The sequence below is a fragment of the Bubalus kerabau genome, chromosome 22 (genome assembly GCF_029407905.1).
Source record: "Bubalus kerabau isolate K-KA32 ecotype Philippines breed swamp buffalo chromosome 22, PCC_UOA_SB_1v2, whole genome shotgun sequence".
Taxonomy (NCBI): domain Eukaryota; kingdom Metazoa; phylum Chordata; class Mammalia; order Artiodactyla; family Bovidae; genus Bubalus; species Bubalus kerabau.
Window position 1 is genome coordinate 44,341,822 of NC_073645.1, and position 26,697 is coordinate 44,368,518.

The 26,697-nt window shown below is 49.8% G+C and overlaps 1 protein-coding gene across 17 annotated transcripts in view; it reads left to right on the forward strand.

Annotated features, from left to right (window-relative positions):
- Window positions 1–20,813, forward strand: part of TACC2 (transforming acidic coiled-coil containing protein 2) — a 233,646-nt gene extending 212,833 nt beyond the window's left edge. For 13 of the 17 annotated variants that reach the window (XM_055560964.1, XM_055560970.1, XM_055560965.1 and 10 more), the window contains 9 exons: window positions 206–346; window positions 1,233–1,322; window positions 8,161–8,304; window positions 8,758–8,834; window positions 10,278–10,321; window positions 16,263–16,423; window positions 16,640–16,746; window positions 17,405–17,525; window positions 20,594–20,813. In XM_055560964.1, coding sequence (XP_055416939.1) covers window positions 206–346; window positions 1,233–1,322; window positions 8,161–8,304; window positions 8,758–8,834; window positions 10,278–10,321; window positions 16,263–16,423; window positions 16,640–16,746; window positions 17,405–17,525; window positions 20,594–20,659 — 951 coding nt within the window. In that variant the 3' untranslated portion in view covers window positions 20,660–20,813. The remainder of the gene's footprint in view (window positions 1–205; window positions 347–1,232; window positions 1,323–8,160; window positions 8,305–8,757; window positions 8,835–10,277; window positions 10,322–16,262; window positions 16,424–16,639; window positions 16,747–17,404; window positions 17,526–20,593) is intronic. The other 4 variants (XM_055560975.1, XM_055560976.1, XM_055560977.1 and 1 more) reach the window with 2 other exon arrangements.
- Window positions 20,814–26,697: the final 5,884 nt, after the last annotated feature.

Consider the following 26,697-nt stretch of genomic DNA (forward strand, 5'->3'; position numbering starts at 1 on the left):
GGGGAGGGGGTTGGGCCTGTCAGTCTCGAGATGCCCGTCGTCAGCATGTGGACATCCGTCCAGATGAAGAGGGAGGTATTGGCACCTGATACTCTCTTTGGCCTTACGGCAGAAATGTTCAGCCGATAGATGGGTGGTCCTTGCTCAGAAGCTATCACTCTGTCTCCTCTGTTTTTCCTCTGTGTCCTCCTCTGCCGGCCTTCAGACAGCTCCCGAGGGCTCCTTTGCCTCTGCTGACGCCCTCCTCAGCAGGCTAGCTCATCCAGCCTCTCTCTGTGGTGCGCTTGACTATCTGGAGCCCGACTTAGCAGAAAAGAACCCCCCAGTCTTTGCTCAGAAACTTCAGGTTTGTAGCCCATGTGTGACTTTGGGGGAGTTTGTCAAAAACCTCAGTAGAGAATGAATCTCCGAACTCCAAAAGCCACGAGGCAGGAGTTCATGGAGCATTGCCGTGAATGTTCCAGATGGAATCGCTTCCCCTCCAAGACTGATGTATGTGGCGTTCTCTACCCGGGACGCCAGAGTGATATAAATCGTGTCGTTCCATATGGAACAAACCATTTGTATTTCAATTTGGAAATTGGATCCAAACAGTCATTTTTCAGATGTCTTGATAGCCCCAAAAGCAGCTTTTTGTGATTTATTGATGGAACCAAGGGTATTAGCTCACCAGTGAGCCAGGCTGTTTATATATATGAGATTATCTCAGACCCCCATTGAGATAACATCTGGACTCAGGTCTCGCATCTGGAACCAAAACCATTCTCTCTATCCTGCGCTTTAAATTTGACCACTTAATTTGATATTCCCCTAGACTGGGACGTGCAGAGCAAACCTAGAGAGATGGCTTATAGTCCTTAGAGAGATGCAGAGCCACTCATGGAAATTGTTGGCCAACCTTACATGAAATGAACAAAAGGAGAGAAATCGAAGGAAACAGTGCCCTAAAAATTCTGATCCTGTTTTAAAAATCACTTCATATTTGATGGCATAATACTTCTGACAGACATTGCAAAGGGTGATTTAACAAAACAAAAAAAAAAGGAAATTAAGCACCTATTTCATGATCTGCTGAGGTGTTAATTGTGAAAGAAAGCCAGTGCGTGTGTTTTCCCGAGTACCTGTTACGACACATTCACGTGGCCCATTCGTTTCTTGGATGTGGACAAACATTTCCGTCCTGTCTCGCTGCATTTTCCCTGTGGTCTGCTCATTCCCCGCTCCTCCGGCAGGAGGAGCTAGAGTTTGCCATCATGCGGATAGAAGCCCTGAAGCTGGCCAGGCAGATCGCCCTGGCTGCCCGTAGCCGCCAGGACACCAAGGTACCGGTTTGCTGCTGCTGTGTGCTGCCTCTTAAGAATGTTGTGTGGTCCAGAAGCTTCTTTGCTAACCGCGGCCAGGCAGGTGTTCGACAAAGGATATCTCCTAAAAGCTAAAGGCGTATCTCATGCATAAGTACACGCTGAGTGCATGTCTTAAGATCTGGTCCACTCAGTTAGGGAGGAACCAAGCAGGGTGGGTGGTAAAGCTGGTTGAATGGAGGAAAGTACGAGAAACTCATGTACAGTCAGAGGAGGGAGGAAACTGGAATCAGATCGCAAAGTTAGATATGAAACTGGTTAGTTCTATTCATAGTTAAACAGGACAGATAAATCCTAACCTTTGAAGTTCTTTTTTCTTCCTACAGAAATCATTTGCTTCTCTGTTGATGAAAAGTAATTTGTAGCTTTTCTGTTTTCTATAGTTATTATAGAATAATACTAATGATTATACTGAGACCAGACCCTGATAAATAGGTGAAATAGTAAATAGGTGAAAACAAGACCTTCTTGACATGTCAGATGACCCTTAGGTCAGGGTCAAGAGGATTACAAAAAAGCTATCCTTTTTTGCAAGTAGAGAGTGTAATGTTTGAGGCTTTGCGGTTATCTATCTGATCTCTGACAGCTACTCGACTCTGCAGCTCTGCCAGAGCAGCAGTGGACAGCACTGGATGAATGGCTCTGGCGGGGCCCGGTAAAAACCTTTTACAGGAAATGGCATTAGGCCATTAGGCCCACACCCTGTAGTTTGGCTCAGATGGTAAAGAATCTGCCTGGAGTGCAGGAGACCCAGGTTTGATGTCTGGATTGGGAAGATCCCCTGGAGAAGGGAATGGCAACCTACTCCACTCTTCTTGCCTGGAGAATCCCCATGGACAAAGAAGCCTGTGGGCTACAGTCCACGGGGTCGCAACGAGTCCTACACGACTGAGCGACTCATACTTTTGCTTTCTCATTGTAGTTTGCCAGCCTTTCTCTAGAGGAGAATATGATGTCGACAGTGCCTGCAGAGATTGTTTTGCTGGCTTCCAAGTTTGGAGTCATTTTGCTCAACAGTTGGGATGAGTTACTGTTGCTGTGCAATACAGCACGTGGTCCACGGAGGTTCAGCCCACCCCCAGGGCTGACGGGTGCCCTTGGAGTTTGAGAAGCCTCCTCATTCCCTCCCCCACACCCAACCCCCAGGTGGCAGCCCACTTAGACAAGAACTGGGCCCCAGTGCATTCTGCGGCCTTGAACCAGTGGGTGAGCCTCAGGGTTTCCATCTGTGTCAAGAGGCTCATAGCAAGCTAGCTGTGAGGACAGTAGGTGATGTGCAGAGAGTGGCACCGTGCGTGGCGCACAGTAAGCCTGCGATCAGTGAATGGGCGCTGACCTTTACTGGGGCCTCTCTTTCCCAATGAGACGCTCCCAGCATCTCTCCTCATACGGCAGGCCCAGGTCCCGTTTTACACAGGGGGAAAACGGAGCCTGGGAGCCAGCCCAAAGCCTGATGGTGATTCACTGGCTTTCTGAGAGCTGGTGCTTACATCTCCGGATGGGAGCCTGTTGCCCGTCCATCTCAAGCGACAGCTCGCCTAGCAACAGGACCATCTCTCATCCTGGATACAGGATCAGGAATTCACGCTGCTCCTGCCTTGAGGGCCCCCTGCATGTGGTCCCCCTGGAGCCAAACAGGGACCCCCCTCTTTCAGATACATCTCTTGAGATGTCTCCCCATGGATGTCCATACCAGGAACATTTGGACCTAGAGTCGAGACAGGAACGTAAAGTCTAATTGTTGGTTTCCTTGTTCTTGTGGCCAACTCATAAACCTGTGTTAAAATTCTGTGAAATGAGATTTTTAGAATACATTATGCAGTTAGGAATTTTTCCCTCTTAGGTTTATTTCTTGATATTCTTGGTTAGTGGCTTAAACACAGAATGAATTGCTTAAAGTTTGCTCACTATGAATACAGTTTATTCTTGTCCAGAAGTTTGTGGCAGAATCATGTTCTAAGTAGTTCTTATTGACTATGAAGTGCTTGGAACTGCGTGGTACCCTTGCCTGCTTTCTCAGAGATGGCTAGCAGTTGACTCCCAGGCAGTTACAGCCTGTTCTCAGACCATGTGTCCTGGTTCTGATTTAGAAAATACTGTGACGTGAATCTCCTGAGTGTAGTTTGGAGAGACAGCACCCGCTCCCTCTTTCCATATTCCAGAAGGGCGTGTTAAAAGATTCCACAGGGTCTTGGAGTATGAGGAGTATTTTCCTCCACCGTAGGAACTTGTACCGCTTTTGTAAGAAGTCTATTATCTAGGGACCTTGGCCCATGGAAGATAGATGCTCTTTCCTATAGTTAATTAGCCTAGGGTGATCCATTTGTCTGAACCCAATTAGGTCCCTCTGGGTTTCTTGTTCGTGAGATGCTTGATAATCCCTTAGTGCATTGGAAACTGTTGATATATAGGAAGAGAAAACAGCAGCCGTATATCCAATTGGCTCTTTTTGCTGCCCATATATTTCAGCTGCAAGTGACACAGCCCCCGTCTTTTTGGCAGCGTGGTCTTAAACTGTGGCTCACACAAAATGAAATCTCTCAGAATGAAAAAAAAAAAAAAAAACAAACTCACACCGAGGGGATGAAAAGCATTGTGAAATATGACGGGGGTGATTTCCGGTCGCTCCTTGGAGCAGCTTCACTCGTGTTTCCCTTTAGACTGAGGGTCAGCAAAGCCAGGCTCCCAGGGATTGCAGTGGGGTTTCCTTCTCCTCATTAGTCAGAAAAAGTTAGAAATGAGGGAAACTCCAGGGGCTGGGGTGTCAGACTCCAACTTGTTTTCCTTCCACACGCTTCTGGCAGTGTGGTGTCCTCCTGGGGGTAGGTCTGACCGGTCCCTGGCTCTGCGGTGCCGTGGCCCTGAATTCACCAAGAACCAGGATGGACAGAACCTCGGAGTCCCATCCGCATGGCTTTCCAAGGGCCGCAGGACTCAGGGACGGATTGCATTTGTATGTGTAACAGACGCTGGTTGTGGCCCCTAAAGCTGTTGGCCTTTTGGAAAGAGGGGGACCCTATATAAAGAATGAAGGCTGTATCTGGGTAACTTAGGAACAGGGATCATACAAATGGCAAGCTTTGGGGCCAGAGGAAGTCCTAGAAAGAGGCTCCTCTGGGCAGGAAACGGCATTACTCCTAGTATATGGTTCCTGCAGGAGTCCTAGCCAATGAAGGCAGAGACCTGGCTTGTCGCAGCAGGAAAAGGAGGAATCAGGTCTGGGGCAGTTGTGTGGTTGCTGAGCAGCCTGATATCCTAGGGTGCCTTTCTCCTGCTGTGTCCAGGGCCCCCCACATGATGCCTCAAACCCACAGCGACCATCTGAAGAGCAGTGACAAAGGGCTCGCACATGGGTTTCAGCTTACTGCCCAGTTGCAAGGATTTGTGGTCATCGCCTGCAGCCTAATGTTAAGGGATAAGGCCATGCCTTTTTTTTTCCCCAGAAATTTTATTATTTTTTTAAAGGGAGAATATGTTATATTTTTTTATTTTTAAATTTATTTTTTAATGCATGCTTTTTTAATATATGTTTTAATTGGAGGATGATTGCTTTACAGTGTTGTGTTGCTGTCTGCTCTACAACACCATGAATCAGCTATAAGTATACATATATTCCCTCCCTCTTGAGCCTGCCTTCCCGTTGCCCCCCATCCTACCCCTCTGGGTCAGAGCACTGAGCCATGCTCTACAGCTTCCCACTCGCTATCTGGTTTGTACATGGTAGTGAATATATGTCAGCTACTCTCTCAATTTGTTCCACCCTCTTTTCTGAGGCCGTGTCTTGACCCACTGGGATGGAGTGGCCAGTTGGCGCTGGCGGTGCCTCCTCTGAGAGTGGATTAAGGGCACGTATCAACTCCCTTCCTCTTGTTTGTCATCCTGAGCTCGAGACCGCCCGTTGTCAGACTTGGGTAGCACAGCAGCAGGGTGAGGCTGCTCTCTGCCTGACCTGGCACCGTGTGGCCCAGACACCCCCAAGTGTCCAGCCTGTGTCCATGCTCCATGACCTTGGCCCATGGCCTGGTCTCATCTCCTGGGCCCCACTCCCGTGCTCTCTCACTGCTGTGCCACCCGGTTCCACGGGACAGCAATCCTGCCTTGGTCCCGGACATGGCACCTTCCCATAAACCTGGCAACAGGGGATTAATTGGCCACGAGGGGGACTGTGAGCCCGGGTGAGGGGCAGGGCCTGCAACCCCTGGCTGCAAGGCCAGAAGGACCCCAGGCATGTCTGTAGGTCTCACTGGGGTGACCGTGCCCCAGGGGTCCCCCTAGGGATCAGGGTTCGAGGGAGAGGATTGAAGGCATGGACGTCAGTTCTATAGTCAGTCCCATGTGGTCTGAGTCATGGCCATTTCACACTTTAAATTGCTATTTTAGGGGCTTCCTGGCAACTCTAAAGTAGCAAGTGAGAGATTATGTGAGAGAAATACACCTTAATCTAAGTCTGATCTTAAAATACCAGGAAGAGACAGAGCTATTAATTCCAGTTTAAAACAATCCTTGGTTGTAACAAAAAACCAGGGTGTGTATCTTGAATTTCATTGACATGCAGCTACTTGGGTGATAATTCAGATGGACTCTGGAAGTCATCGTTTCTTTATTGAAAACACAGGTGGCCAGGATGACTGGCGATGGTGAATCACTGTTTCGCTAGTAACCATTTGCATTTACTCAGAAAGCTCATCCTCTTGTTTGTTTTTCATCCTCGTCCTTGTTTTTACAAAGGACATGAGGCAGCTTCAAAGTCATTAATTCCTGCATTGATCGTATTTCATTTCTGCCCAGTACAGTAAAATTAGTTTTCATTCATTTTTCTCTTCCACTTCAGAGAGCTGGTTTATTTGGAGTCAGAATTGAATCTCATTCTGGGAAATGATTTGGCCAAATCTTATTTAGATTCTCATTTTTTTCATCATCAGAGGGACCGGAATGTTCTTTCCATTTTGAAATTTTATTCTGATTTTTTTTTCAAAGAACACATTATTTTAACTGATAGGAACAATTTTTTTTTAATTCTCTTCAGAATTTTATGTTTTTGAACTTTCATGATAAATGTAAGTACTGAGTCTTGATGCCATTATAATTTTCCATTTACTTCCTGAGAAGTTTCCCTTTGACAAGCAGAATGTTGAAAACGCTGCAGACATCACAGATTAACCCCTAGACAGGAGAGGTTCTGCCCTCCAATCTGGTGGCCCTCTTTCTTCTAAGAGGTCAGTCTGCCTGCTCGTGACAGCTGTTAGCTCTGGCTGTTAGCTGTTCTGCTCAAATGTCCGGCCACAGAATACCTTTAGGACCTGAGGCTGAAGGACCCTGGCATTCCATTTGACGAGTGGGCGTCCCTAATGTCTGGTTGAACAAAACTGTGTTCTCCCCTCTGAGCAGCAGTCGTTCTGGCTGCACGTGAGAGTTAACTCAGATACCCACGATCAGGCTGGGGTGTGACAGCCACACAGCAGACGCTTGCTTCCAGGAGAACATAAACCACTTAGCTCATCGTGCATGTGTACAACTAACTAGTCCTAACCCCGTGACCTCCAGTCCTATCCATTAAGCTTCTACCTGCGTTTTCCGAGCTGTCTCAGGTTCCTTGTCTCTGAGGCCACAGTAGGGTAGGCGTACCTGTTCCCATGATTGAAGAGAGAGGTTGTGCTCAAGCACCTTCAGGTCACTCCTTTCCCACTTACTATTGGTTCTTTAATCTCTGCTTCCACCTACATGATAAGTCCTCACTGTTCCATCCCCACATTTCTTTCTTCTACATCACTGTTCTGTTCACGACTCCGTTTCTTCTACTCGTTTCCCAAGGAAGAAGCAGTTGCCCTCCTCCCATTGGACCACCACTGCTTTGCATCGAATCAGACTGTAGTAACCAGGGTGGAGGTTTGCCTTGGCAACCACGACGGGCCAGGAGGTTAATGAATGGGACTGAGAGTGTGATTGGTTTGGCATTTCTTTGCAGTAGAGCTAGATTGACAACCCTGCTGCGCTGGTTGGTGATGTTCCTAACATTGCATTTCAAGTGTGTTGGAAACGGCTGAGCGTTTGTGCAGAAGGAAGAATAGTCAGTGTAGACCTCCCTGGGGACTGTCCAGTGTCAGTTGTGGGCGGTGGGGAATCCCAGTGCTTGTCGAGGGTCTTATTCGCACACATTTGCGCACATGGATATTGTCAGTAATCCAATATTCTATTTTCCCATTGACACCATTGAACTCCAGTGTAACGCTTACCTTTTGGCATCCAGAAACTCATTCACTGAAGGTGACATTGCTGGACGTCTACAGTAGATCTTAAAACTTTGTATGACTTATATACTTTCAAAGAGAGCTAACCGATGCCCCCTAAATTAAAATGTGGACAGTCTCACCAAACCATCAGATCTGTGGTTATTCAAAATGAGGCAAACGTAGAGTAGAATTCAGCGTTGTTCACCGTCAGGCTTTTATTTGGGAAGTGGTGCCTGCTGGAAGGTGGCCTTGGTAAACACTCGCTGTGGCTAAGTGCCTGTGTCTGATAAACAGCAGTGATAAACAGGCACTAGACATGCCTGACTCCAGGGCCGGGAGCTGGGGGTGCCTCCGCTGCCAGCCTCTTTGTCAGCCTGTGCAGTGCAAAATGATAAGACTGCTGTAGATTGTATCCGGCATTCCCCCGTTTATTAGTCTTAGCATTTTCTCATACTTTCGATGTTCTTTGTTTCAAAACCATACAACCGACCCATTCGTGAAAGGATGAATGCAGTTCTCTTTGTCAGAAGCGTGATGGTCACTTTTTAAAATTAAAAACCGTTCCACAGAGAGAAGCTGCTCACCCACCGGATGTCTCCATCTCCAAAACAGCCTTGTATTCCCGCATCGGGACAGCCGAGGTGGAGAAACCCGCAGGCCTTCTGTTCCAGCAGCCCGACCTGGACTCCGCCCTCCAGATCGCCAGGGCAGAGGTACTGTGGCCCCGAGAAGGCAGGGCCAGCTCTGGGTGCCTGCGAATAGCTCCCATTCTGCCACTTGTAAACAAACATACGTCCCCATGGCCCACAAAGCCAGCATCTCTGGACACAGACCTTCTCCTCTGACCATTGCCAGCAGATATAGGTAGCAAACCATGGGTTTTGATCTTGGACACTATTGTTTAATAAGCCTTTGTGGGCCTCGTTTGATTTATAACAAAAAAAAAAAGCACACACGTTTTTGTTGCTCTCCAAGGGCATTGTGAAAGTCTAGTGTATGGCTTATTTCTGTCACGCTTGGGGAAATTCTCTCAGTACAATAATTGTTTGGTGCAGCAGGTTTTAATCCCGTGTTTGTTCATGTCTCCTTGTCTCGGTCTGTGAATTGCTCACGTCAGAATGGACTCATCTGGGACTAACCTTTCCTCTTCTTCGTCCCGATACTAGATCATAACCAAGGAGAGAGAGGTGTCAGAGTGGAAAGATAAATATGAAGAAAGCAGGCGGGAAGTGATGGAAATGAGGTCAGTTGTGATGCTCGGGCTTCCTGGTTACCTGGGGAATGCTTACCTGTGGTTTGATAACAGCTAGAACTGGTGTGGTCCCATGAACAGTGTCCTCTATAGAAGTTACTCTTTATTCCACGAGGATTCTTAGTATATTACGATTATTAAAATACCATGAGCATGAGTTAAATAATGCACTCATTGGGCAAGACCCTGATGCTGGGAAAGATTATGGGCCAGAGGTGAAGGGGCAGCAGAGGCTGAGGTGGCTGCATGGCGTCACCGACTCAGTCGACATGATTGAAGAAGCCTGGCGCATTGCAGCCTGTAGGGTCGCAGGGAGTCGGGCACAACTTGGTGACTGAACAACAACAAAATATACCTACAATGAAAAACATATCTCCTTCCCACTCAGCCTCTGGTTCCATAGCCAGGTAACCGCTATGTACCATTTCAGGGGTATCCTTCCTAGACTTTTGCATTTCTGATGCCAAATGTGTTAAGGTATCAGTATAATGTCCTTTTTTCTTTAGTGTAGTATAGAAGTGTACATGACCCTACATTCTTTTTTAACTTAAGATAACTTAGATTTTTATACATCTCAATCTTATTGTTCAATTGTTTGACAGTCCTTATGAGGGTCTAATACAATTAATTTCACCAGTCTCAATGGATAAACATTTAGAGTGTCTTCCAAATTTCACTTGAGTGATTTATTTTCATTTTCTGCATATAGTCATAGAGGTATGATGTCTTCCACATGGAAAGCACCTGCTGTGTGCCAAGCACTGTACTTTTGTCTAGAGACACACGATCTGTTTCTCCCCACAGCCCTTAAGGGGATGGTCAGCCCTGTTTGAAGCCTCAGAGAGGTTAAGTGACTTGACCAAAGCCAAATTAAAAAAAAAAAAAGAAAATGTTCTTGGGTTCTAAAGAGAAATCAGGGAAGACTTCTTGGAGGAGAGAGCATTTGAATTGGACCTTGAGAAACAGATTCTGACAGCTGGAGATAGAGGGGAAGGGAACAACCTTGTTCAAGGCCACAGAGGCAAGAAAGCTCAGAGCAGATAAGAAATCATTTGCTATCACTGAATCACTGTGTCCACAGGATGGCATGGAAGGAGGTACAATTGATGAAGATCAGGCTTAGGTTACAGAAAGCTTTGACTATCAGGCTGAAGTTTTGGCCTTATTTTTTTTCTCAATGAGCAGTGGAGAGACACAGAGTGTTTTGTATTATACAAGGGAGTGATGTGTTCAGAGTCGTGCACTAGGAGCACTGGGTGTGCAAGGAGAGGGCTGAGGTTGGAGGGGACCCACGGCCTCTGAGCCACCTGGGACCCAAAGGACTTGTCCTCTTGGACAGTGCTCAGGCTGTTGATGTCCAGCGCATGGGCACCCACGTGAAAGTAAAAACCATTGTGTGGTCTTAGTACCAACCTGTTTCTACTTCTCTTACAGGAAAATCGTGGCCGAGTATGAGAAGACCATTGCCCAGATGATAGGTGAGCATCTTCACTGTCAGGGGCTCAGGCCCGCCCTGAGGTTTCTGAACTGTGGGGAGGGATTTGAAGGTAGAGACCCAGAGTGTGTTCCTCTCAGGCTCCTCTTAGAGCATGAAGCCCATTGCGGGGGGACCAGAGCCTCCCAGAACGAGGCTCTGCTGCAGGCGGTGAGTCTGGGGACCTCCTGGAAACACCCGCCCACACGTCCCTTAGTATGCATTGGGGAGCCATGGCCATCACCTTGATGGTCACCATTTGACCCAGCCAGGATAGTCCATCTCATGGGGCCCAACCCCAACCAAAAATTGGGGTGGTTCCTAGGATGTTTGGGGGCTTTTTTGCTCATGAGAGAGAATTAGATCTCTAACATCAAATCACTAAACCCTAATATAGATTAGATGCACTTAAAAAAAAAAAATACCCCACTGGCCTTTACACAGGGTCCAGGACAAGGAATATTAGAACATGTGACAGCCCAGCTGCCTGCCCCTATTAACTGATCACTGCTCTTTCTTCCTGAGGTTGGATACTGCCTCAGAAACTGTCTTAACACAGCATCCCTGGCAGCCAGGAGTGACGGATTACTTTGGCCTGCAATGAAAGAAGGCCTCAAGTAACCAGACCTCAAGTAACTGGCTCTTCTGCTTTTAAAGAAAAATCGAGAAAAGACCTTGCAGAAGTGCCAAGCCCAAGATTTTTCACTGATGATCACTATTCAGAAATGCTGTTAAGACTCTGGGGTCAGGTGTGGAATTTTTGCTTATTTATTCATTTGCTTAGGTCCATGATACTGGATTTAAATTTTTTTTTTACTCCTAAGGACATGTGCTTGCTGCAGACCACAGTTTCTGTGTCCCAACTTGATGCTTGTTTCAGCTGGTGACTTCTCATCATATGAGTCACACCATACCTCTAGCTTTTGTCCCAAGATAAGCATGACAGGAGCCTTGGGAACACTGAAGAAGCTGCCTATTGAGTGTTTTCCTTTCAAAAAAGCTTTCATTTTGGTTTACTATAATAAAGGCCATTTCTCCTAGAGCTCAGGGGAAAGCCCATTGGGATCTTTTTTAAGGATCAGCCTCATGGTGTATGTTTTTTATTAAATGAAACCTCTTTGTTAAATGGGCATAAAAATTTATGGATACATATGGATGAGATTAAAAAAAAAACTCTTGGAACTGAAAGTGCTGCTGAAAGTGTTCAGAAGGAAGTATTTATATCTTCCAGTATACACTGTTTAGTGAGCTGAATGAGACCTTTCCACCTCCTGGAGTTGGGACACGAAAGCATCACTCAGACCTGCCTGGCTCATCTAGAAGCATCCTTCCACACCTTGGAGTCATACATTTTAATTTTTATTCTTGACGATGACGGTTAGGCCAGTGTTGAAGAGAACGTGGGCCTTTGCCCTGACAGCAGGCTGCCCACAGCAGCCTAACTTACTTGTTCGACTGGCAGTTTGATAGAAGCTGACACTTCCCTCTTGAAAACTGACGAGAGTCAGAATCTCTAGTTGACGTAAGTGGCCTGTCCTTACGTGGTCGCCGTAACTGGGGACAGAAAGCTTGTTCCCCTCTGATGCTTTCCTTGCTGTGTATCTGCAGGCGATGGTCGTTAGAACAGTGTTTTCACTTCTAGACCATCTGAGGAGCGTGTGGAACCCTGACTCCAGGGATTAAGGCCACGCACACCCAATCCTATCCCCTCCCAAGAGACCTGGAGTGTTTGACCTGAGGGTCCATCTCTTCCAGAGCTCTAAGGTCGCCCGCTTTGAGCGATTTCCTGTTTGGGGGTGCTTGAGCACCCTCTTGGTGGCTCTGCCAGCCCCCAACATCCCCAGCTGGAAGCCACTCTGGTGGCGCCCCTTTGTGAGTCCCCATTGCCACTGACTGTCCTCTTCGTCATCCACGTTCCCAGAGCGGGTGTCTCAGTGCACGGTGGCCCGTCTGTGCGTGTCATCCCTGGTCATTACTGCAGGTCGCTGACTGGGGCCCCTGTTGATTTCAGGGCCCTTGATTTCAGGACAGTGTGGGGCTGCAGCACGGCTGGGACTCACTGTAGCTGTGGGCGGGACCTGCCTTCTTTCTGAGCAGGAAACCCACCCATGTTTCTCATCTGGATCCTGTCTCTTTCTTCTCGTTCCCACTCACCCACGCAGCCTTCCCTGCCCCACACAGGGCAAACTCAGAGAGCTGGGCAGTTCAGGGCCCAGAATAAATGTAACAGCATTCTGAGGTTAAAACCAGCTTCCACTCCACCTCCACTAGCCTCTCCTGGCTCCCGCCTGGCTCCCTGGCTTCCATTTAACCTCCACAAATGCTCTATGTCAGTGTAACATCTGTCCTGCCCTCACTGTTCATTCTCATCATGTGATACTAAAGAGACTATATTTCATTAAGTTCAAATATCGACTGTTCAGAATTCAGAACGAAAAGGGATTTCTGTGCTTTCTGCATTCCGGGTTGTTGCAATTGATTTTTTTTTTTTTTCCCTGCTTTCCTAACAACTGCCCTGATTATCTGTTTTGCTTCCATTTTCTGTTGCTTCTTGCCCTTTGCTTGCAAAACAAACAGGCAAGCCTGGTAAGTAAATGCTTTTTCACCTAATTTGATACCCACCCATTGCAACCCTTATTTGTTTGTTTTTCTATTTTTGTTATTTTTGCTTTTGTGTTCTGGCTGCATTCCCCACATGGTTTTATAGTGTTTTGCCTGAAAAAGCCAAAAAAAATCTCCAGGGCCATTGTTTTACTGTGTTGTCTAGAACATATTGGGTTTTGAGCTGATTTCCTGATTTGAAGAACCTAGCAGCATTTGTCATTTACAAAAAAAAAGATGTGTGAAGCATTCTCTCCTTTTCGGTCTCCTGGGAACAGGGAAATTCTATTTTTACAAGGGTTATGGTTGTGGGGAGGAGGAAAGGAAGCCTGAGGCAGTCTAATCTCAGATCCAGGAAATCAGATGGATTCCGTTTGATAAATGACTCCTTTACCAAGCCAAGTGAAATGTATACATGGCCTGAAACCAGCCCAGAATGTGTATTATACAGCTTGCTGAGAACTAAGGAAGCAGATAAAATTCAAAGAACAAAAACAAGCATTTGGTTACTGGTGGAACTTTGAAGTGCCCTTTCTTTTAGGAGTCTAGATGTAGCAAGCAGATTGTTGGTGGTTCTGGTCTCACTATATGTTCAAAAGCTCCCTCTTTGTGGGTCCCTGCAACTTGACATCGTAGCAGTTCCGAGAGATAGTGATGCTGTTGCTAATGGATCCCTGATACTGAGTTCTTACTATATGTTGAGGGCTTTATATTTAATCTTCCCCAAATGCCATAGATATATCCTCTCATCCCGTGTTTCAGATGTGGAGGACAGAGCTGAAAAACTCTGCCCAAGGTCACACTGCCGGGAATTATCAGAGCTAGGACTGGGACGTGGGCTGTCAGACTCTGGCTCCTGGTTCTTCACCTCTGCCCTGGGAGGAGAAACTCTGAGAGGCAGGACGTCAGGTGTCTTCCCGGCCTGCGGTTCTCCAGACGTGGTCCCTGGACCGGCTGTCTCAGCATCGCTGGGGACCTTGTCACATGCAAAGATCTCACCGCAGAATGACTGAATCAGACCCCCCTGGGTGGGCTCAGTCTCCTGCGTTTCAACAAGCTCCCAGCCGATCAGGGTGCACGCTCACATGTGCGAAGCCCCTCATTTTGGAGCTGAGTCCCTGGGACCTCAAGTGAGGACTTTGAGCAAGTTTACAGTCAGGGCTGGAGCCGAAACCCCAATGTGGTCCCTGTTCTGTGCTCTTCACTCCTGTCCACACACAGACAGGAAAACACCCGACATCGGGATACAGAAAGGTGCCCCTCTATCGAGAATCTAAGGGGAGAGAACCCAAAGCAACATCTCCCCACTTTTAAGGGAGCTCCTTCCTTCCATTGGAAGGACTGATGTTGAAGCTGAAACTCCAATACTTTGGCCACCTGATGCGAAGAGCTGACTCATTTGAAAAGACCCTGATGCTGGGAAAGATTGAGGGCAGGAGGAGAAGGGGACGACAGAGGATAAGATGGTTGGATGGCATCACCAACTCAATGGAGATGAGTTTGAGTAGACTCCGGGAGTTGGTGATGGACAGGGAGGCCTGGCACGCTTTGGTCCATGGGGTCTCGAAGAGTCGGACATGACTGAGCGACTGAACTGATCCTTCCAGTTGCGTTTAGTAAGAGGCCCATGTAGAGATGCAATTGTGAGCACAGCCTTGGGTCTGGTTCTGGCTCTGTTGCATCCTCAGTGAACAAGGGACTCAGCTTCTCTTGTGCGGGAGACTGGAGTTCAGCCTTAGGGCTGCCCTGCTCGTTCATTCTCTGCACAACAGCAGGCATGTGTTGCTGTGTCCTGTGAGTCAGGATCTGGGCCTGCGACAGAGCCGAGGACAGAACAGATCACAGGACCCTGCCCTCGTGGAGTGTGCGTTCTTTATACAAACACGTGCACACCCACACGTCTGGTATAACAATAAGGAGTGGTCACTGCTGGACATGGTGCTGGGTGCTCAGTTGCTCAGTCTGCCCCACTCTTTTGCGACTCTATGGACTGTATGTAATCTGTCAGGTTCCTCTGTCCATGGGATTTACCAGAAAAGAACACTGGCGTGGGTTGCCATTTCCTACTCCAGGGGATCTTCCTGACCCAGCGATCGAACCTGCGGCTCCTGCATTGGCAGGCAGATTCTTTTATCACGGAGCCACCAGGGAAGCCCATGCTGGGCATGGAGATGAGGCGTTTCCCACGTGGGTTCAGGAAAGGTGTCTCCAAGTGAGGTGGGGCCACGGGGGGCTCCAGGTTAGTTTTCCCAGAAGCAGAGTCGTAGCAGTGCTGAGAGCAGAGAGCATGTCGGGTAGGGGTTTATTCCAGTGCAAAGGGGGGGTCCCTGGGAGGAGGCATTGACCCGGTTTGGACTTCTTAAAGCCCAGACCAACTGCTGGGTGCTGGCTGAGGAGCACTGAGTCAAAAGGAGGGTCAGCCCAGCGCCTGACACGTGCAGGAGCACACATGGGCCGCTGCTCTGCCGTGGCGCTATTGTCGTTGACAGCTGCTGTCCATCCTCTGGCCCAGGTGACCCCCAGGTGACCTGAGGACGGACAGGAGCTCCAAGCAGGGGTGCTCCCCTCCACTGACTCAGCTGCAAGCAAAGTTCCAGAGCGATCAGAGCAAGCAGCTCCTTGCCCACGCAGACCAATGACAGACTGGTATGCAGAGCATGCCACCAGGATCAGCCACTCCAGACTGGGCCAGAATTTAATTGTTTTGTGCAACACTAAGAAAGTCACTCCAACAGAAATAGCTCCATTTTCCTGGGAATTAAAGAAGACACTTGCCGTATCAAAAGAAATGGCCGTTTTTGTGTGGAGCAGGATTTCAGGGCCACGGTTATGTGGGCTTGGGATTCATGGGATGTTTTAAGGATGAAGAAGACTTTTTCTTTTCCAATGCCCATCTCTTTAGGTTCATCATGCTTAAGAAGGGGTAGTCCTTCTGTCACAGCTCAACCTATGGCACATTTATTCTGGCTCAACACCAAATTCAGGAGTGATGCTTCCTTTTTTACCTTATGGATTGGTCCTTATGCTATCAACAACCAAATGGAATCAGCAGGGTCTCCAATGTAGTTTAAGGGGCTGCAGTGATCAGGTTAAAGGATACTGGTTCATTTCCATCCCATGTAATGGGGCACAGGCCCAGGTCTGGGACGCTGGAGCCGTGGATTTTCTTCCTTTAGAGGCAGAGTCTGGGTGGGCTCGAGGGAACGGGTCTGTGTCAACCGAAAGCCGAGGTCCTTGATGGCCCACGGGACAGACTTGAGCTGCACCCAAGGCCTCTGCTGGCCCCCGAGAAAAGGTCCAGAAGCTGTGGGCTCCATCGTTGTGTTCCTTGTGTCTCCCACCAGAGGATGAACAGAGGGAGAAGTCGGTCTCCCACCAGACCGTCCAGCAGCTGGTCCTGGAGAAGGAGCAAGCGCTGGCCGACCTGAACTCCGTGGAGAAATCCCTGGCTGACCTCTTCAGGAGATACGAGAAGATGAAGGAGGTCCTGGAGGGTTTCCGCAAGGTGTGCTGGCGTTCACGGGAAGGGAGGGCGAGACCCGCATGGTGGGGGAGGAGGCGTGGGCTGGGAGGATCGTCGGGGCGCTCTGGAGGGCTGTCCTCACCAGATGGGGGGTAGGACGCGGCGGTCGGGTTACACCCACATCCTTAGCCCTCGGGGTCCCCAGCCCTCCTTGGGTTTTCTTCTGTGGGCTTGACCCCTGTGCTCTATCGTTGTCAGAATGAAGAGGTGCTGAAGAAGTGTGCACAAGAGTACCTGTCTCGAGTAAAGAAGGAGGAACAGAGGTACCAGGCGCTGAAGGTCCACGCGGAGGAGAAGCTGGACAGGTAAGGCCGCCCGGAGTCTGCTCCCAAGGGCCCCTCAGTAGCCAGCCCCAGCCGAGGCTGGCTGGGAGCTCCCTGGCACCCCTGCCATCGCCTTGGGATAATGGATAATTCCCAATCCCAATCCCACAGCTAAGTGGATCATCCAGCTGCATTTTTCAGTACAGTTTAAGATAACACACTCTCCACCAGTATCTATCTTGATAAGTGAGGGATACGTGTTGCAATTTCCAGGGTACCCACTGGAAGCACCTCGGCATTACAGGGATGGGGGTTCTCATGGGCTCCTATGCTCAAGGCCCCGTTGGAGGGAGCTGGAGCCAAATGGTTGGTTCCCCCTGCCCAGATTTGAAGGGCTTCCCAGGTGACGCTAGTGATAAAGAACCCACCTACCAATGCAGGAGACATAGGAGACGCGGGTTCGATCCCTGGGTCAGGAAGATCCCCTGGAGGAGGGCATGGCCACCCACTATAGTATTCTTGCCCAGAGAATCCTATGGACGGAGGAGCCTGGGGGGCTACAGTCCATGGGGTCGCAGAGTTGGACACGAATAAAGCGACTGAGCAAGCACACGTGCCCAGACTGGGGAGGAAGAGGGTGGGAGGCATCTCCAGGGAAGAGTGATCATCTCTGAAGCCGATCCTCAACCCATTCCTGCAGGGCCAACGCCGAGATCGCCCAAGTCCGGGGCAAGGCCCAGCAGGAACAGGCTGCCTACCAGGCCAGCCTACGGAAGGAACAGCTGCGAGTGGATGCTCTGGAGAGAACGCTGGAGCAGAAGGTAACAGGCTGAGATTGCTGCCTCCAGGCGGGCGGAGCTGGCCAGAGGCTCAGACGCACGGAGTTGGGCTTCTCACTCTGGGCCACATGTCAGGCACTCCTCGGCAGGTTCATCCTTCCCAGGCATGGCCTTGCCCTCCCTCTAGGTTAACTGGCCCTGAGACTGGCTCCCTTTCTGCCTTCCCTGGAACCGCCATTTTCCGTTCCTTTTCAACTTTCATTCATTTGTCAGATGTTTGCTCAGCAGCTATGGTGTGCCAGGCATCGTGCTGTAACCCCTGCACCCAGCGAGCAGGATGGTGCCCAGCAGGCAATGCCCTGGGCAGAGACACCTGCAGAATATGGGCAGTGCCAGGGTCAGAAGGGCCCACAGGTGTCCTCCTACTCCTGAGGATTCTGAGCTTGCACCCAGATTTCCTGATGTCCAGTCAAGGGCTTGGATCACCTTACACACCAACTCCCTGGGTGTCCTACAGAGAAGCCTCTCCCACCCAGGAGAGCCATGAGGCTGATTCTGAGTGGGTGTGCACCAGTCAGGCTCCCTCCCTGGATTTCCAGACACCCACCCCCCATTCTGGTTGGTTTACTGAGCCCCAGGATGATCATCGAGGGCCCAGTGACTGGGAGTAACAGCGCTTCTCATGCACTGCGGTCTTGATGGGCATTGGTGAGGGTACTTTAAAGGCAGGTGGCATCAGGAGTCCAGTTTGTCTCCCAGATGGCTTCTGCTCCTCTTGAAGCACCCAGTTGGCTTCCAGGGTGGCTGGCTGGGCCCCAGGGGTTCTGGGCCAAGCAGGACTAACCTCTGCAGTGGGCGGATACCACCTCTCACATCTCCTACACGGTCTCGGGGAAAGAGCTCGGAACTCAGGAGATTCAGGCCCCCACACCTCCCTGCCGTCCATCCTGCCCCTCAGCAGGCCCGGCACTTCACCGTGGTTTCTAGGTTTGTAATGCTGGGGGACTAAACCAGAAGATCTTGAAGGTGTGAAGTTGTTCCCTCCTGTTTTCATCAGGGTATGATGGTATTTAAATCGCATCATGATATTAGCTAGAACAATAGAGCTAAAACCAGAGACAGGAGAGATGCTTTAAAGGCACATGGCCTGTTCAGATGACTATAGTTGCAAAGTGAAGGTGATGGATGTTAGGTTTTCTGGCAAACTAGAAGACAAGGAAGAGAGCAGGTAAGCTTTGCACTGATTTGGATAACAGAAAAAAAAAATGTATCCGCAAACATAATTTTGTCTTAAACTAAAACTCAGGAGGAGTGAGTCAACCACATGAGTTCTTCCTTAAAGGGCTCCAAGTGGTATGGAGGGGGTGGTCTCTGTTTTCAAGAGATTCAGAAGCATTATTCCCCCCAACCCCACCCCAGGCAGCTCTTAGGTGAAGGCATTGGGCATTTTGCCCAGCTGGGGCTTGATAAAGGACCTGGGACTCCCGCCTGGTGAGCTGAGCTCCGTGATAGGGCAGGCTCCTGGCTGGTGGCTGACGGTGCCAGGATAGAGCTTGGAGAACCTCCAAGAATCCACAGCTAGTGGGTCTGCTCATGCCCCTGCGTCATCAGTCACTAGGTGTTGTGCCTAACACGTGAAATAGGCAAGCTGTTGGGAACCAGGCCAACTGGAATTCGTGTTTCAGGTTTGCTGTGTCTGACTGTGTGACCTTACGCACAAACACTTAACCTCTCTGAGCCTCAGTCTCCTCACTGAAAAGTAGGGGTATAATAATGGCTTCCGTTAAGAGATTATGATGAGAATGGAGCGCAATCCAGGGCCCGCGCTGGGTTTGCACGGTGACCAGCATGTGCTAAATGTGCTCCAGTAAGATGAAACATCACTGCGAGCAGCCCGAGCAGTGATAACAGGAATCTCAGGATTAGTGGCTTGTCCTGCATCCCATGCAGAATCCATACCCCAGTAGGCATTTCAGTGCTCCCAAGAGCGCAGGACTTTAGGCGGGAGGTGGGCCGAGGTGATATTCCTGGCGAAGCTGTCCCCCATGGGGACTGGAGGCAGGACTGAATCTGCAGCTGCAGCCAGGACTGAACCTCCTCTGCTAAGGAGTCTGGATTCCTCTGGAGCACCGGCTCAGCGATGAGTGGCACCTGGAGCCCAGCCCAGGTACCCAGGGCACGTGGCTCCCAGCTGGAGGGCCAGAGCTTTCTAGAGAAGGGCCTCAGTGCAGCCTCAGAGCACAGCCTTGTGAGTTAAGACTCGCCTTCCACGGGGACCTCAAGGGAAAGCTGGCTGTACCATGTTCCAGGGATACAGAAGGGTCTCGCCCAGTTAAAGAGGACCCGTCAAGACTGGCTGCTGAGCCAGATGGGCATCAGGCATGGCATTTAGTTCATCTGAGAGCAAAGCCACCACCATCCGGATGGAGGTGCCACCCCGTTGGATGCCTGTTGCTGGAGAGCGGACAGTGTTGAAGATCTCTGCTGTGAGATGAACACATGGTTGGTTCCTCTTGATGGGGCTTCAGAGGATGGGCAAGGTGTGGCCCGAGAAGCCCCTGAAGATGTCCTGTGTCTGCCCTCACCCCTCTCCACGCGCCCTGTATCCACAGCACCGCCTCACTTGGCAGCCTCTGAATAATGCTAGAGGTCCCATCCAAGTAGAACTGCTTAACCCCTCTGGTGGCATTTCTCAAAAAGAGCCACCAAAGAGCTCACCGCAGACCACCCTTTTGTGCCCACAACCTTGGAGGCAAATAAGCAGAAGACGACGAATGCTGGTTAAGCCATACTCTGTGCTGGCCACTGTGCCAGGGAGCTTGGCATTTCTTACCCCACTTAATTCTGAGAGGGACGGATGTTATCATCCACACTTCTGAAATAAGGAAACTTGAGGCTCAGAGAGGTTGTGTAACTTGCCCAAGGTCACACAGCTAGAGCTGGGATGTACAGATTACTTGGCTCCAGGTCATTTCTTTTGCTGCTTTAGATATCCTAAGGGGGACCAGTCAGCCCAGAGAACACTAAAAAGCCCAGTGACCATTCTGATCGGCTTGATTTCCAACAACCAGGAGATTTCAGCAACCTCTTTTTTTTGTCTTCACTTGCAGAATAAAGAGATCGAAGAACTCACCAAGATTTGTGATGAACTGATTGCCAAAATGGGGAAAAGCTAACTCTGAACCAAATGTTTGGACTTGACCGTTGCGTGCAATATGACCATCGGCACACTGCTGTCCCTCCGGTTATGTGGACAGGTTGTGTTTTCACTTTTTCGTATGCACTACTGTATTTCCTTTCTAAATAAAGTTGATTTGATTGTATGCAGTACTAAGGAGACTATCAGAATTTCTTGCTATTGGTTTGCATTTTCCTAGTATAATTCATAGCAAGTTGACCTCAGAGTTCCTGTATCAGGGAGATTGTCTGATTCTCTAATAAAAGACAAATCGCTGACCTTGGCCTTGCCCTTTGTACATGAATTTCCAGGGTGAGCGGCTTTTGGATTTAATATGATCATGTACAGCTTGCAAAGGGACTCTTGCCTTAAGGAGTGTAAACTTGATCTGCATTTGCTGATTTGTTTAAAAAAAAAAAAGAAAAAGAAAAAAGAAAAATGCATGTTTCAAATAAAATTCTCTATTGTAAATAAATTTTTTTCTTTGGATCTTGGCAATAAGTGTGGCTATGATTTATTTTTTGGGAAGGGTTGGGTCTTTTCTTGCCTTTGTTAAATCATATCAGATTTAGCCTTTTGCTCTCTTGATCTAGGCTCACTTTTTTGGCCACAGATTTAAATAATGTTTCCTTTGTTATGGCTGTGTTTGTAAGACTGAGCAATTGAGGAATATTGACTTGCTACTTAAATAATTAAGTGAGTGTATTAAATTAGCTTGGACTTTGTTTTTTACAAATTCTCTTTGACTTTAGGGGGCAAAATCTATTTCCCTTTATTGGCTCAAAGCAGCAGCAGGCTGTCACTTTTCCTGTTCATTCGTTTAGTCTGTGCAGATCAACCCTGAAATGTCCATTCCTGTCCCAGGAGAATAGGAAAAGGTGGACAATTCACCATGGGTGACAGATAATTAGGCCACTTTGGAGATTAAACGAGGGATATCGGCGGTTAGATTCTCTAATTACTCCTGACCTTCCCAGGGACCCCAGTTTGGAAGGATGGTATATACGGGGAGTAAAGGGGTGGGGGAGGTGTCCAGTTTCCCAGGATGGCCATCATAAATCACTTCACAGCTTAAACAACAGAAGTTTATCCTCTCACAGTTCTGGAGGCCAGAAGTCCAAGGCTACCCTCCCGCTTAGCCACCTCACTGTACCTGCCCACGGGACCACCGTGGGGAGTGCCTGGCCTCAGGGACCCCTGTGGGTTGGGATCAGCCACTTTTTTCCTACACTCAGTGTATATAGTGCCACGTGCATGTGCCAAGTCGCTTTAGTTGTGCCCAGCTCTTTCAACCCTATAGACTGGAGCCCGCCAGGCTCCTCTGTCCATGGGATTCTTCAGGTAAGAAGACTGGAGTGGGTTGCCGTGCCCTCCGACAGGGGATCTTCCCGGCCCGGGGATCGGACTCGCATCTCCTGCATTGGCAGGCGGGTTCTTTACCACTAGCACCACCTGGGAAGCCTCATATAATGGCACCTATGCTTGCAAATGTTCACCCAGGTGGTGGCCGCTGAGGACCATTTAAGTTACTTGGCTTTGCAGGAGAAACAGGAGAAGCCGGCACCTAACCTCCTGGCATTGCAACCTTTGAGATCTCAGCATCTTTTAGAACAATTTGCCAAGTCAGTTGACGGCTTGAGCTTCTTGTATCATTTTTCTTTTCTGAGAGCTCATCTGGGGCTCTCATAGGTAACTTTGCTGCTGCTGCTGCTAAGTCGCTTCAGTTGTGTCCGACTCTGTGCGACCCCATAGACGGCAGCCCACCAGGCTCCCCCGTCCCTGGGATTCTCCAGGCAAGAACACTGGAGTGGGTTGCCATTTCCTTCTCCAATCCGTGAAAGTGAAGTGGCTCAGTCGAGTCCGACTCTTAGCGACCCCATGGACTGCAGCCCACCAGGCTCCTGCATCCATGGGATTTGCCAGGCAAGAGTACTGGAGTGGAGTGTAGGTGACTTTAGGGAGATACTAAAATTACCTTCTGAGGATGGGGCATGGGGCAGGGGAGAGAAAAGAGGGAGGGGTCACTGGCAATGGAGGGGGCACGTTCTGGGCACTAGCCCCTTAGATGTGAGATCTGAGGGGCCCGAGGTCATGCCACGGAGCACCCCCTGCCGATGCCCCTCCCCACTCCAGGCTTCTGAGTCGGGAAGAAAGAAGCGGCCGGTAGGAGCGGGTGAATCTGAGGGAAGGCTTGTGGAAGCAGGACTTTGCTCTGCATTGGAGGTGACGGGCCCAGACAGGGCTGCCCGACTCCCCGACCAGCTCCATTAACGAAATCCTTGGCCCTTGTGAGATGCCGAGGTTTCTCAGCAAAGCCCCTGTGCTTTCCAGGACGTTGCATTTGAAAAATTGAGCAGGAGGAGGCGCGTGTCCCCACGCGGCCGGGGTGGAGGTGTGCGCATGTGCAAGGCACCAGACAGGCGGAAGGATGTTGACATGTGCGCACCCACGGGGGCACCCTCAAGGTAAGCGTTCTCTAGCTAATTTCACGGAGAAAGCAATGGCACCCCACTCCAGTACTCTTGCCTGGAAAATCCCATGGACGGAGGAGCCTGGTAGGCTGCGGTCCATGGGGTCGCGAAGAATCGGACACGACTGAGCAACTTCACTTTCCCTTTTTACTTTCATGCATTGGAGAAGGAAATGGCAACCCACTCCAGTGTTCTTACCTGGAGAATCCCAGGGACGGGGGAGCCTGGTGGACTGCTGTCTATGGGGTCGCACAGAGTCGGACACGACTGAAGTGACTTTGCAGCAGCAGCAGCAGCAGCAGCTTATTTCACCCTCGAAATATTCTGGTGCGTGAGAACTATTTTTATTTCTATTTTACAAGAAGGAAACAGAGGCTCAGAGAGGTTAAAAACCCCCGGGGACTTGACTGAATCACTCAGCCAGGAGACTGAATTCCGGATCCTCGGTGACTGCAAAGTCCTTTGCTTTTCTCCAGGGTAGGAGAGTCCTTCCCCAGGAGGTCAGGACAGGAAGTGGCAGGAAGAGAAGTGGGGATAGGGGATGCTCTCTGATGCTTACCGTGGCCCTCACGCCCATTCTTCCATTCGTCTGATTGGTGGCTCTGCCTTGAGTCTGGGGCTGGCTCCGCTATTGTTTTTCACAGAGGATGAAAAGCCTGCTCATTTATTTCAATGGGTGGGAAGGGCAGTGGGGCTGCCCCAAGTGCACACTGTTGGGCTGACCTGAGTGGCTTTGCTCTTCTGGCCTCTTGTGTGTTTCCCTCTGCAGTCGGTGGACCCATGGCGCCTCCCCAGGCTGGTGGCACCCAACCAGGCTTCTGGGTTCCCTGAAATAGCAACGGCAGAATCTGGAGAGTTCACAAGGCAGTCTTTTGGACAGTTTGTTGTTTAGTCCGATCTTTAGTGACCCCATGGACTGTAGATCGCCAGGCTCCTCTGTCCATGGGATTTCCCAGGCAAGAATACTGGAGTGGGTAGCCATCCCCTTTTCCAGGGGATCTTCCCCACCCAGGGTTTGAACTCGCGTCTCCTGCATTGCAGGTGAATTCTTTATGACTGAGCCACTGGGAAGCCTTGGGTTATATTATTAGGAGCTGGGAAAAACAACCTGGGGATCAAAAGTGGTCAGATCAGATCAGATCAGTCGCTCAGTCGTGTCTGACTCTTTGCGACCCCATGAATCGCAGCATGCCAGGCCTCCCTGTCCATCACCACCTCCCAGAGTTCACCCAGACTCACGTCCATCGAGTCATTGATGCCATCCAGCCATCTCATCCTCTGTCGTCCCCTTCTCCTCCTGCCCCCAATCCCTCCCAGCATCAGAGTCTTTTCCAATGAGTCAACTCTTCGCATGAGGTGGCCAAAATACTGGAGTTTCAGCTTTAGCATCATTCCTTCCAAAGAAATCCCAGGGCTGATCTCCTTCAGAATGGACTGGTTGGCTCTCCTTGCAGTCCAAGGGACTCTCGAGAGTCTTCTCCAACACCACAGTTCAAAAGCATCAATTCTTCAGCGCTCAGCCTTCTTCACAGTCCAACTCTCACATCCATACATGACCACAGGAAAAACCAGGACTAGACAAAACCCAGACTCTTCGGCCCCTCCAAGCCCTGGGAGACCTGGACCCTGCTCCCTTTCTGACATCCCAGCCCCTGTTCCCACCTTTCCTGCCATCAGACTACATGGACATTCTCCTCCACTGCAGTCCAGCAGGTGCTGTTTCCCCCACCTGCAACACCCCTGCCTCCTCACGGTATCTCTCAGCCAATCCCTGCCCCCTTGAGGCTCAATGTCACTTCCTCCAAGGAGCCCTCCCTAAAGCCCCAGGTCCCGGGTCGATGTTTTAAAATGTAGCTTTTATTATTATTCAGGGAGGATGAGGCCAACAGATGAGGAGACAGTTGCCACTGAAAACACTGTTACAGCTTCCAGGAGGAGGGGAGCAGGACCAGGTGGAGACGCACTAGGGCCGATCAGGAGGTAGAGGGGAAAGGGGGAAACTTGCACAAGAGCGTTCTTCGTGGTTCCCGAGGGAAGGGCCAGGTGAGCAGGGTAAGCAGGCTTGGGACTGGCTAGCCTAGGACTCCAGCCTTGGCTTGGACCCGGTACACAGACAGCTCCCCATACCTTGGGAGCCAGCTGATCCCGATATCCACGGGGCCTTCCACTGCACACACACAGTGTCAGGGCCCTGATTCTTCTACAACCAGAGACTTTAGAGCCAACACTCAGGCTCTGAGACCCAGATGCTCCAAACTGCCAGGCCCCAGAGGCTTTGCGTCTATGCTTTCCACCAAGGGAGGATAAAGTCATGGCCAGGGTCACACAACTAGTCAGTGCTAGCGTGTGTGTGAGTCACACAGTCGTGTCCAGCTCATTGTGATCCCGCAGACTGTAGCCTGCCAGGCTCCTCTGTCCATGCAATTCTCTAGGCAAGAATACTGGAGTGGGTTGCCATTCCCTTCTTCAGGGGATCTTCCTGACCTGGGGATCGAACCCAGGTCCCCCACATAGCAGGCAGATTCTTTACCATCTGAGCCATCGGGGAAGCCAGTGATGGAACCAGAGCCAAATAAGGTGTTCCTTCCCATGTATTCCACTGCCTGTCCACATGAGTCACCAGATGGAGTAGCTGAAATGGACCATCTGGGACCCTCTGGGAAGGTAGTGAGCTCCTCATCCCTGGAGTGTTCTAGAATAAAATGGACATCACACTGGAATCCTGTCACTATGGCACGGGAGATTTTGGTACAATGTGGTTGTAGCTCAGAGCTGTGCTCAGTGAGGTTTGGTGTCTGAGCCCCTGAAGTGAGGTCTTGGGACCACCGGAGTCTTGGAATTTCTGACTTGTGTGGGCCTATGGGGCTGGGTCACTACACATCCAAGCAACTGGACACCACCAGAAAAAGAGCTTTAGGGAAGCATTTGTTGTTCGGTTGCTGTCTGAAGCCCTTAGGGAAGCGTGCTGGGGCGGCATTTCCATTTATTTGTATTTGTTGTTTTTGACTCTGGCTAGTAACTCAGCTCCCAAGATTTGTGGAGAGATGAATGTAAAGAGGACGTTCAGCTTAGAATGAGCTGTTAAGCTGGATGCTTGAGCTTAGAACTGGAGGAAATGATGTACACAGCCAAGGCCAGGGTTCCTGTTAATGCACAGAGAAGTGAGCCACCCTGGGATGCTTTCTTAGAGTGGACACCAGAGGGCGCCCAAGGGCCTGTTTTCTGTGCCCTAAGAAGTGGTACCTGAGAGCATCGGGGAGTGTGGCCCATAGAGGAGTGAGTGGGATTGCTAGATCTTTCAAACTTAAACTGAAATCTTACATGGGGCCCTGCACTTCAGGAACAGGTGACTGGGGAAAGCTGGGTGGATAAAAGGGAGCCACAGCAAGGGAGTGAATCTGCTTATATGCAGACAAACTTCTGCTGAGATGGAACCTTGACCCACAGAGAAATGCATGCACACACACACACACACACACACACACAGTGCTCATCCATGTGCAAAGACAGAGCAGTGGGTAGGGACTGGTATCTCCAGTTATCTAAGCTGAGATGTTTGTTGAGC